Source organism: Prinia subflava, chromosome 3, assembly GCF_021018805.1.
Source record: "Prinia subflava isolate CZ2003 ecotype Zambia chromosome 3, Cam_Psub_1.2, whole genome shotgun sequence".
Lineage (NCBI taxonomy): Eukaryota > Metazoa > Chordata > Aves > Passeriformes > Cisticolidae > Prinia > Prinia subflava.
This window is the reverse complement of record NC_086249.1, coordinates 102,307,259-102,319,074: the sequence shown is the minus strand read 5'-3', so window position 1 is coordinate 102,319,074 and position 11,816 is coordinate 102,307,259. Positions and strand designations below refer to the sequence as shown.

The following is an 11,816-nucleotide window of genomic DNA, read 5'->3' as shown; positions in this document are numbered from 1 at the left end:
CCTGGCCAGTGCCTCGTGTCCCCAACAGCCCGGCCCCAAAGCCGGGGCTGGGCTGTCGTGTGGGACTATGTCCAAAGCCTCACAGGGCTCTGGCCCATCAGAGGTTACAATTACCCACGTCCAGGCTGCTCCGTGCCGGTTCCAGTGGGGCCGGTTGCTGAAGGGTGTCGGGTGTGGCCCTTTGTGACACAGGCCCGCTGTGTCAGGGCCCTGGTGATGCAGGACATGGTGATGTGCAGAGGCTCCTGTGACATGGCAGAGCCCTGCCCTGCTGGAGTGGTGTCTAAGGGACACAGAGCCCTGGGGTGCCCAGTGCCAGCAGAGCCGCTCTGTCAGGGGGAAGCAGCTCCCCGAGAGCCTCAGCAGCATGGCACGATGGAGACGCTCACGGAGGAGGCGAACCCCAACTCCCGCCCTGGCACGGAGCAGCCGGGCCCGTGCATGAGGCCCGAGGTGACAGCCAGCCCTGGAGGGAGAGGGGACAGAGGGAGCTGGGATGGGGACAGCCCCGGAGAGAGAGGGGACAGAGGGAGCTGGGATGGGGACAGCCCCGGAGAGAGAGGGGACAGAGGGAGCTGGGACGGGGACAGCCCCGGAGAGAGAGGGGACAGAGGGAGCTGGGACGGGGACAGCCCCGGAGAGAGAGGGGACAGAGGGAGCTGGGATGGGGACAGCCCCGGAGAGAGAGGGGACAGAGGCCTGGGGGCCAAGGCCGGGCTGGCGGCTTTGCCAAGGCAGTTGCCCCCTTCCCCCGCAGCCGGGACACAGAGCCAGGGCCCTGCCCTGCACAGCCCCTGCTGCTCCCCCAGCCCCTGCTGCTCCCCCAGCCCCTGCCCTGGGCTGGAACCCCTCGGGGAGCAATGGCAGGGGGCAGCAGGGGCGACGGAGCTGCCAGGCCCACAGACTGTGGAGTGCGACTTGGCCAGGGAGGAGAGAGATTGGGAACCTGACCTGAGCCAGGAACTGCCCCAGTGGGGAAATGAGAGTGTCCAAGGGCTGGACCAATGGGAAGATGAGAGATACCAAGATCTGTCCCAAATGGAATTTGAGAGAGACCAAGAGCTGTCCCACTGGGAAGTTGTGAGATGTCAGGAGCCTTCCCAAAAGCAAGATGTGTATGTCCAAGAGCTGTACAAACAGGATGACAAAAGCGACCAAGAGCTGTCAGAAGGTGAGATAGACCCAGAGCTGTACCACTGGGAATATGAGAGATACCAAATGCTATCCAAGTGGCTAGACATGGCAATCCAAGAGCTGACCCAAGAGGAAAACAACAGCGACGAAATGTTTCCCCAATGGGAACATTCCATTGGCCGAGACCTGTCCGAAGGAGAAGTCAGACAATATCCACAGTCGTCCCAAAAGAGACGCAACAATGGCAAAAAGAAGTCACAGACGGACTGGGAATGCATCACCATCCACAACATTTGGGTCAACCCCAAGTACCCGCAGCTCCTGCAGGACCCCGACGCTGCTCCCCAGGACTCGGCCAAGGCAGCAGCTTCTCCAGCCTTGGCCGAGCAGGTGAAGGCAGCAGGGGCACAGAGCCAGGGCCCTGCCCCACACAGCCCCTGATGCCCCCCAGACCCCTCAGCCCCCCAGCCGGGAGCCCAGGCCCGCGGGGAGCAGCCGGCTCCCCCCAAGAAACGCCCGTCCCGCTTCAGGCGGGCGCTGCGGTGGCTGTTCTGCTGCTCCTGCCTGACGCCACAGCTGGACAATGACAATGACAATGACAATGACAATGACAATGACAATGACAATGACAATGACAATGACAATCAGTGACTGCTGCCAGTGCCAGGCCGGGCCCTGCCAGAGCCTGCCCGGTGTCACAGGGGCTGCCTCTGATGTCCCAGTGTCAGGGACAGCAGCTCCTTGTCGGGAGAACGGCCTGGCTGAGGTTTAGGGCTTGAGAGGCCCCAGTGATGTCAGAGCCAAGGGCAGGCGCACAAAGCCCGGGCAGAAGGAGCTCCTGCTCAGAGGGGACACCAAGGATGCAGCAGTGACAGCCACAAGGACATTGGCAGAACTTCCCAGATGAGGACAAAACTCATAAAGCCAACTCAGCAACTGTGCTGAAACGGGCTCCAGCTGGGGAAAAGGAACTTCTGGCACAGGGAGATGGCAACCACTGACTCCTGACCCAGTGACCCCAGAAACCCAGCGAGGAAAAGGAACCCCTTCAAAAGAAAAGAAAGACTTAACATAGAGAAAGATTGATTAGCATAAGAAGCAAAGTAATCTTATATCCAATAGAAGAAAATATTAAGATATTCATATTAGCTAATAAATTAGTTAATAATATTAGGTAATGATAACAGAAACTATTACATTAATATTTAATAAATAGAAAAAGCATAGTACTATTATAACATACAAATTAAGTATTCCATATTATTTAATATTTATAATACAATACATATTTATTAATAAATATGTTTTGAATATTGTGGTATATATAATATAAAAGATTATATATTGTATGTATAAGAATGCAATATCTAAGTATTTAGATATGCTACTATAAAAATATTATTTAAAAGGAAATAATATGTGAAATTAGTAAGAGAACCATATAACTGGTAGCCAATGAACATGAATGCCTTTGTTTGCTAAAATGTATAAATAGTGAAAAGTTTTGATGGTCACTGTGCTGGCTTTGTGGATTTGCCACCCAGCACTTCCTTCTGCGCGGAACTGTAAATAAAGGAAATACCTGAGCTCTGTGTGAGGATTGGCTTCTTGCACACGGCTGAAAGAATCCCTTTTGGGACAGCAGCTTTGCCACAGACACACTGATAAAAGATGCAGCTTCTCCAGCCGTGCTCACCTGTGCCTGGCCCATCTCGGGAGCCGGACGGGGCAGGCAAAGCAGCAGAGATCTGAAACTCGGCGGCTGTGCGGGGCCGTGGCCAAGAGGATCCCACGCCAGCCACGAGAGCCTCTCTGGGAACAGCAGCAAACACAGAGGGCTCCTCTCCGAGCCGGCTCCCCTGTGCCTGCCCCGAGAAGTTGTGGTCCAGGTGTTTGGGGAATCTCCTGGGGCTGTTTGGACCAGCTCTGTGGTGTTCCAGTGCACACCCAGCAGGCTGAATTCCCCCACAGGGACAAGGGCGGCTGATTTGGAGGTGTCCCTTGGTTCCCTAAAGAATCATTTGTTGGTGTCATTGTCCTGGCTGGGTGGCCAAGAGCAGCCTCCCACAGTGACACCCTCTCCTTTGGTTTGTCCCTCAGTCCCTCCCCAGAGGCTTTCAGGTGGCCTTGCCCACTGCAGCTCTGGACATTCCAGCCCCTCCAGTACACCCAAAGCTCAGGGCAGTGCCCTGCACACTCCACACTGCAGGTGCAGAGGGTGAGCTGGATCCACTGTCTGTGTCATTTTGGAAGCCATGCAAGAGCCCTGGGGCCAAGGCAGAGCCCTCATCCCTGTCCTGCAGCTGCACATGGAAGCCAGCACCCACAGCTCCTGTGTCCATCCAGCCAATTCCCCATCCCTGGAACAGCTCACCCTCCATCCCACCTCTCTCCTGGGGGCAGAGCAGCACAAAAACATGCATACTAGCTCAGTGAGATAAAGAATTAAACTGAACAGAAAAAGGTTGAAATAATTGTTCAAGATCTTAACGACAAAAAAGCCAGACTTCTCTAAGTCCAGTAAGATCTGTGAGTGTGTCATTCCTTAGAATTTCCTTCTGCTGTTGAATGCTTTCAACCAATGAAGGTTTGGTCAGGTTCCAGCCTGGACCCTTCTCAGTGATCTTGCACAGAGGAGGATACAATACTAAAATTTCCTCTGTGAGGAAATTTTGCTTTTTAGTAAAGAATAGGTATGGGGAGAGAGTCCCTAACTAAATCCTACCTCACTGAGACAAGTCTGTGAAAAAACTTAGAAGTGCCAAGAGTTAGGCCCTTCAGGAAAATGAATTCCAGTCTCAGTTAGGGAGCAGATCTCCTTCCAGTGCTGACCCATGTTTTCATAGGCTTTGCCACTACGGTAAACATCTGTGTGACATCTACTATAAAATGAAGGCTAAAACTGTAAACACTTGTCTAATCAAATAATGTGTCCTTGCCTTTGAAGAATATTGCCATGGAATAATTTTATTTCTGAAAATAAAGCCCTCAACTCTTTAATGAACCCCTTTGAAAAGGAGGATAGGAATCATTCACAAGGTCTGCACTGCCTTCCAGTAGAGCATCAGCAGAGTGTGCTGGCTCCCTCTCCCTTGGAAATCCACTCAGGAACCTGTTCTGGTTTGTTGTTCACAAGCTGCAAAATTGGCCACTGAGGGCCTGAGCTGTAACGAGCTGCTTGCCAAGAGTGGGAAGTATTGCACTGCATTGTAATGCCAGGCACAGGAATTTGCAGTTGGCCACTGCCATGTTCAGGGCTTGCACACACATTTTTGCTGATTATCTCTAACTGGCTGTGGACAGTGATGTTATCTGCTCAAGGAACCTGCCACTGCTGCTGATAATGTTAGCTCAAATATCTGCCAGAACCAGATGACAGCTCTTCGTTTCTGCTCATTTATCTCATGCAATTTTATCTCATAGCTTATTTAATTGTAGAAGTTGTTAGTTGACCTGGAGAAAAATCATTGAGAATACGAGTTTCAAAGTTTGGTATTAAATCCTGGTGTCACTAATGTCTGCTGATTTCAGTCTACCATTTTATTTTTGTACTAAGGAGAAAAACCCAGGAAACTTTCAGAATTACATAGACTTTGCTACTAATTACAGTGGTCAAAGTGACAGGAGTGGGGAGAATTGTCCCCTAATAACACAAAACCAAGAGCAAATTAGAAGGAATTTCTGGCCTAGGATAGAACCAGCATCTCTCAGACGCCTGAAATGTGTCCTCTATTACTGCTATTTTGCTAATTAGTGAAATTACAATAGCTGTAAAAATTATGTAGCTCATATCTGAACTTCCTGTATTTCATTCAGATTTTTAAAGGTTAATTTAAAGTAGAAAACCTTTGTAACCACTGAAGGAAAAGAACAAAATGAAATTACCATTACCCAGGTAACAGGACTAGAAATAGATGTTGTATTAGTCAACTTAGCATGTACACCCTGCAGCTTGAACTCAAATGCAAATCTGTTCTGTTCCCAGCACAGCAGTGGCCTGGCTTCCCACTGCTCTGTGTGCACATTTCCCCAGGGAATAAGCTTTGCAGCTTTGCCAAGCCGATATCCCCGAGCAGGGGGAGCTGAAGCAAGTGACTCATGACTGCAAGACGACAGCATGTGATGCAAGACACACGCAGGACAAACTGCTGAGAGATGCAGTTCATGACTGAGAGGTTTATTCCCACTGCCAGGAAAGGCCTTTTCTTTTCCAGCTGTTATTTCCTAAAACAAATATGCAGTGTGTGCAGAATTTCTGACCCAACATCTAAGTCAAACAGTTTTCAAGGTTAAGTATCTAAAACCAGGTACAGAAGTGTCTGTGAAATCAAAGAATTAAAGGCGATGAAATACCATCAATTTCTTCACGTTTTCCCTGAAAGTGCCTTAAAAATGAAGCAAAACAAAAACATTTGTATGCATTTCTCCAAAGCTGGTGTCCTGACCACATGTTGTACTGTGTCACCCCATAACTGCTTGCATCTCCTACTTCTTTGCTTTCCAGTGCAGGGTTCTGCTCTGCTGCTGAAATACATTTGTCGACAAAGGGGCATTTTCACTTACTGCGTTACCCCTGAAATTATTATGTGAATTAATAATTATTATAATTCAAGGACAAAAAGAGATAACTGGAATTAAACTCCTGACAATCATTTAATTTTACCTAATTTTGGTATTAGGTAGTGCATACTAAGTGCAGACAAAAAGAGATAACTGGAATTAAACTCCTGACAATGAGTTAATTTTACCTTATATTAGTATTAGGTAGTGGATACTAAGTGCAATAGAACTGGCTCCTGAGGGTACAAGTATGAGCATTCAGGACAAAACTGCAAGCTAATACAAAGCACTTTAGCTCCCTTAGCCAAGCAAAGGAGGCTTCCTGGTTTTCATTAATTTTGACTATTTTATTAAACGGACACTGGAACCAATATGAACAGACATTAGCACCAGCCAAAATATTTGTGTATAGTTATGGAGAGTTGTACCAGTGTAAGGAGTGCTTTAGCTTAGAATTGCTCAGCATAGTGGTCTTGCTTATTTTTATAAAAAGCTGTATTTTTAGTTTCTGGAAGAGATGAGGCTCAAGAATGCCATGCTATGCATTGTTGTTCAGCTGTGACAACTTGTGACAGCAATGCAGCATTTTAAACTGAACTTTATTATCACTGGTCCATCTCAGCTTGATACCAAGCCCCTTGGATGCTATCCCAGAAGCAGTTCCATTTACCTCAGTGAAACAATGGATGTGAGGATTGCAAGACTGGACCTGACATTTGGAGGCAAGAATGCTCAGAATACGTGGAGCTTTGGCAAGTCAGTGACAGAGAACAGGTTTGAGTCAAAGTGTAAGTGAATACACAGCCCACTTGATCTTCTGATCATGTCATCCCTTAATATTGACAATTCCTGACAAAGTTAATCACTTCAATGAGGCCAAGTGAAAATTTGGCATGAAACAAGGATAACGATGCCCTCCTACATCAAATGTTGCTAATACTTTATGGCAATTATCACAGTCATAAATTGGTACTTTACAATCTGTCTTAGCAAACATTCAACTGAAAAGCAAAAATCTGTATCTTAAATCCAGATGGTTTTCTGACTGAGGAATGCACAATTAGATGTTGTCTAGACGTGAGCAAAGCCTTTGACACCATTTCCCACAGAATTCTTCTGGAAAAAAACCCTGGCTGCTTGTGGCTTGGACTGGTATGCTCTTCACTGGAGCTGGGAAAGGGTCTGGAACAGGAGGCCTATGAGAAGCAGCTGGGGAAGCTGAGGGTGGTTAGCCTGAAGAAAAGCAAGCTCAGGGGTGACCTTAGAATTTTCTACAACTACCTAAAAGCAAATTGTAGGGGGGGTTGGTCTCTTCTCCCAAGTAACAAGCAACAGGACAATAGGAAAAGGCCTCAAGTTGCAACAGGAGAGGTTTAGATTGGATATTAGGAAAAAAATTCTTCACTGGAAGGGTTGTTAAGCACTGAAACTGGCTGCTTGTGGCTTAGTCACCACTCCTGGAGGTATTTAGGAGATGTGATGTGCTGCTTAGGGACATGATTTAGTGGTGGACTTGACAATTAGACTTGATGATCTTAATGGTCTTTTCCAACCTAAAAGATTCTATGATTTTAATTATTACTCTCTGATGGTCCAGTTCTGCCACCTTCAAGACTTATTGAGCAAAGGAGTGGGTATTGATACTGTTTTCACATAACCATGACCTTTTTATTTTCCGTCACATCTATGATTTATAGAATCCATATACAATGCACAAAATCTGATTTAAGGCCCTCTCTCTATGCATCTTTTATCAAACTCAGTCTATCATATTCTTGGCAGCCCCATATTTTTCCCATTGTGCTTATATTGAAAATCTGGGCTTCAGGAGACCTAGGTAGGTAAAGTCTGTCCCCTGTTCCAAAAGAACTTACACCTAGCTATCAATATTTATAAAATATTTCTCCCAGTAGTTATGAAAACCAAACAAACTGAAAATGACACCTCTTCAATCTTTTAAAGCAATCTCTTCCTGTGTGTTTCATAATCCCTTTCATAAGGGCAGCAAGCCCTCTATTATGGAGACTGGTTTATTCCCTACTGCTCCCTCACAGCTCTGTGTCATATGTGTTTGTACATTGTCATTAGAGTTCAGCTTTCCAAAGAAAACCTTAAAAAAAAAAGCAAAACCTTAAAAAGCAAAAACCTTTGGCTTAAGCCAAAGAAACCATTTCCTCCTAGGCTGTGTGTCCTGAGCCTTGCACCCTTCTTACAGCCTCTTGCATTGTGCCATTGTTTCATTTTGAATAAAACACCACTCCCAAAACCTGGCAGTACTTTCCCAGAGACCCAACCAGTGCTGAGTATGACAGGAGGAGTCCAGGATGGCTTCCCATATCTGGCAGACTGTGCTGTTTATGCAGTCCAAAAGGTGATTACCTTTATTGCAATATTGTGACATTGTTGACCCATGTTAAGCTTGTTATTCGCTGTAATCTCACAATTTCTTCATGCATAGTGAGCTGGAATTCCAAAGGGTAAAAACACAGATATAGAAAGGCAGCAGCCTGTGCAACAACTGGTCCAGAAGGATGTTTGTCCTGTCTGCCCAGGAGCAAGGAAGGCAGGGAAAAGATGTGTATCTTCCAGAACTGCTGGCTGGACAACTCTGGTGTGTATTTTTGTCTCAGGTCTGCCACGGGGTGTGTTTGCGGTGCACTGCCAGGCTGAGCAGAGAGTGAGGGAGATGTGAGAAACATTCAGGTGAGCTGTAGAAGGAGAGAACAGGAGGAACATTTGTGGAAGAAAGATTGCCAGCTGTTGATAAACTGTGCTCTTTTTGACTATACTCTTTCTTGATCAAACTCTGATAAACTACTCCTCATACTTCATTATTTCCATCAATGTTCTGCTTTGACCAAGGGGATCTGCTTTGAGAGGTCAGGTTACCTTAAAGAAAATAAACCACAGAACTCCATGCACAGTCCACTGAGAGGCCAGGAGCTTGAGGAGGTGTCATCCAAGCAGTTCTACAGCAGCAGATGTAGTAGGAAGCTGAGAACAGCTGCTTTATTGCTGACATTTTGATCTAACCTGCCCTGCCCTTTTCTTTTTTTCTTAATGAATCTTTCTGTCATCCATTGAACAGTTATTTGCTCCTCGAACAGTTTTAGTAATCCCCAAATTTGGAGGAATACCTGGGAGTTATTTTTTTGAGACAGTGCAGGAAGCATGATCACTACAAAATTGAAGCTTAGCTTTACTTTTTTCAGAGACACATAGTCCTCTTTATGAGGGAGAGGCCTGATTTCTTAAAGAATAAATACAGCAAAGTCTATAAAAAAACACTGCTCAGAAATTGTGGTCTCACCTTTAGGTGAGCTGCCTTTTGGAAGGAGAATTGTTTTCTGGCCTTTGTTTTGCTTGTGGCAACTTTTTTAGTGTACGGACATACAGATTCCCCCATACCTTGTAAAATGTTAGGGCTGGATTCTGTTGAGTCACACGCAGTCTGTGTATGCAGGTTTTACTCCTTAATCCATTAAAAACCATCAAAAGAAGCTTCAGATAGTCCTCTGGGGAAAGCATAAAATTTTCTAGAAGCTGGATTTTGTTGGACATTACAGAATATTAGGAAGAAAGTAGCAACCCACATAGAACTGGTGTATCTTTGCTTACAAGGTCAAAGTGGTGCAATAAGCACTAATGCTGAGCAAAGAATGAAAACCAGGGAAAAGGGGGAAAAATCTGTATTCCAACAATTGTCCCCTAAGCTAGAGGAGTGGGAGTGTACATGATGCAGGTAATTCATTGCTCTGGCCTGCCATGGAGATGCACTGATTTCTGCAATTCAAAAAAAAGAATATATTGAAGGGCTGAAGCAACAGTTTGTAGTAAGGCCAGCCTAGAATAAGCCTTAAGGTTTTTAATGCAAGTGACAACTGAAGAGAGAACAGTATGTTCCCTCATTTTCCAACAAATTACTTATGATGAGGAAAAAGACTCTTTCACCTTGTTAAGAAATAATCACACTATTTCAAGAGTCGATTCAAAGCTATCCATGAAAAAGAACAAGAGGCATCAGGTGCCATTTCTTGTTGTGAGCTGTGATTGAACCTGTGACGGTCAATAATGACAAATGGCCAGAGGAAGATGGAATTCCCAAACACATTACCAAGTCCCATCTCAGCAGAATCTTGATGTATTGTAGCACTTGCCAGCCAACGCACACATCTTCTTTTACTCTTTGGCAGCTCTCCGAAGGGTTTTTTTTCTCTTTTGGGTCAATAACACACAATTGCAGTCACTTCAGAACCCTGTGAGGGTGGTGCTCTGTCAGGGCACCCACGGCTTGGGCCAGCGTGGCACTCCAGGCACTGCTGCCTGTGGGGCTGCCCGTGGCATCTGTGACTCCACAGGGCTTTCTGAACACTCGAGGAAGGGAAAATGTCACACAGGTGGGGTGTTTGTGCCAGTCCTGGCTTTCCAGCGGGATGTGGGCAGCTGCAGGTGGTTCATGGCATGGCACAGGGCAGCATGCTTTGTACCACTGTAACCCCATAACCACTAAACCACTAACCACTAAACCCAGTGTGAGATCCAGGCATCTCTTAAACAGCTGCAGGAATGGTAACCCCACTGCTTCCCTGGGCAACCTATTCCAATATCGGAGCACCCTAAAAGTGAAAAAAAGATCTGAAGCACCTCTGCCTCAGCTTAAGGCCATTTCCTCTAGTCTCTCACTGTAGGCATGGGGAGAGGAGACTGTCCCCACCTCACTACAATCTCTTTTCAGATAGGAAATGCTCCTTTACTGTGTCCAGTTCTGGGCTCCTCAGGACAGGAGATATGGAGCCCCTGGAGCAGGTCCAGCAGAGGGCAATGAGGATGAGTGAGGGACCGGAGCATCTCTCATATGAGGAAAGGCTGAGGCCTGTTCGGGTTCGAGAAGAGATGACTGAGAGGTATCTCGTTAATGGGTACAAATATCTAAAAGGGGCTGTCAGAGGATGAACCAGGCTCTGCTTGGTGTTGCCCAGCACGGGGGCAGGAGGAGAGGGGCAGAAACTGATAGCCCCAAGTTCCACCTGAGCATGAGGAAGAACTTCACCGTGCTGTAACCGAGCACCGGCACAGACAGCCCGGACAGGGTGTGGAATGTCCTTCCCTGGACGTGTTCCAGAGCCATACGGACACAACCCTGCGCTGTGTGCTCCGGGCTGGCCCTGCCTGGGCAGGGGGCCGGTCCTGCTGGCCCCGCCGCGCTCCCTTCCCGCCGTGCCGGGGCTCCGGGGCGGAGCGGGCCGGGCCCGGCGCCGTTGGCCCCGCCGGGCGCGGGCGGGCGGGGCGGCCGCGGGGACGCGTGACCGCGTGACGCGCTGGGTGTGAGGGCACGGCGGGGCCGCGCCGGGGCTGCCCGCAGCTGCGGGGAGAGCCGCGTCCCCTCCGGCCCGCACACGGCCGCGGGCAGCGGGCGCGGCTGCAGCGGGAGGCCATTGGGAGCCGGCCGGTGCCCGCCTCCCTGCCGCGGGGGGTGTGTGACAGGCGGGCAGGGCGAGCGCGTCACGCCGCCCGCGCTCCGCCCCCCGCTCCTGCTCCCGGCGCCGCTACCTCGGCCCGGCGCGGGCAGGCGCGGGGCGCAGCCATGGAGCCCGAGTGCCGGGTGCTCTCCATCCAGAGCCACGTCGTCCGCGGCTACGTGGGCAACAAGGCGGCCACCTTCCCCCTGCAGGTGAGCGGGCGCGGACCTGCTCCTCCTCCTCTTCCTCCTCCTCCTTCTCTCCCTCCGCCGCTCTTCCCTGCGGAGCGGCGCGGGGAGCCGGGCGGGTGTCACGGCAGCGCTGCCCGGCGAGCCCCGGCGCCCGGGCGGCTGCTGCCAAGCCGGGGTAAGCTCAGGGCATGGTGGGGAGATGCCCGCCCCGGCGCCCGCCCCAGTGCCGGCGGCAGTGCCCGTCCCGGGGCTCCGCGCACGCTGCGGCTGCGCCTGTCGCCGGCTCCGCGCCGCTCCCGGTAACGCAGCTCCTCCCGGGGCTGTGCACCGCGGGCGGGCTCGGCACGGGAGGGGGAGCCGCGGCTGCCGCTGCTGGGTTTGCTCGGCTCCGGGAGGAGGGCGGCTCCGCTGCCGCCAGCAGGCGCATCCAGCCGGGGCTGCTGCCCCTCAAGGCAGGGTCACCGCGGTGTCC

General features: G+C 49.5%; 1 protein-coding gene across 1 annotated transcript in view; it reads left to right on the top strand.

Annotated features, from left to right (window-relative positions):
- Nucleotides 1-11,006: 11,006 nt before the first annotated feature.
- PDXK (pyridoxal kinase) overlaps nucleotides 11,007-11,816 on the top strand; it is a 40,625-nt gene continuing 39,815 nt past the window's right edge. The window contains exon 1 of the mRNA XM_063393098.1: nucleotides 11,007-11,365. Within this exon, the coding sequence (XP_063249168.1) occupies nucleotides 11,279-11,365 (87 nt within the window). The 5' untranslated portion in view covers nucleotides 11,007-11,278. The remainder of the gene's footprint in view (nucleotides 11,366-11,816) is intronic.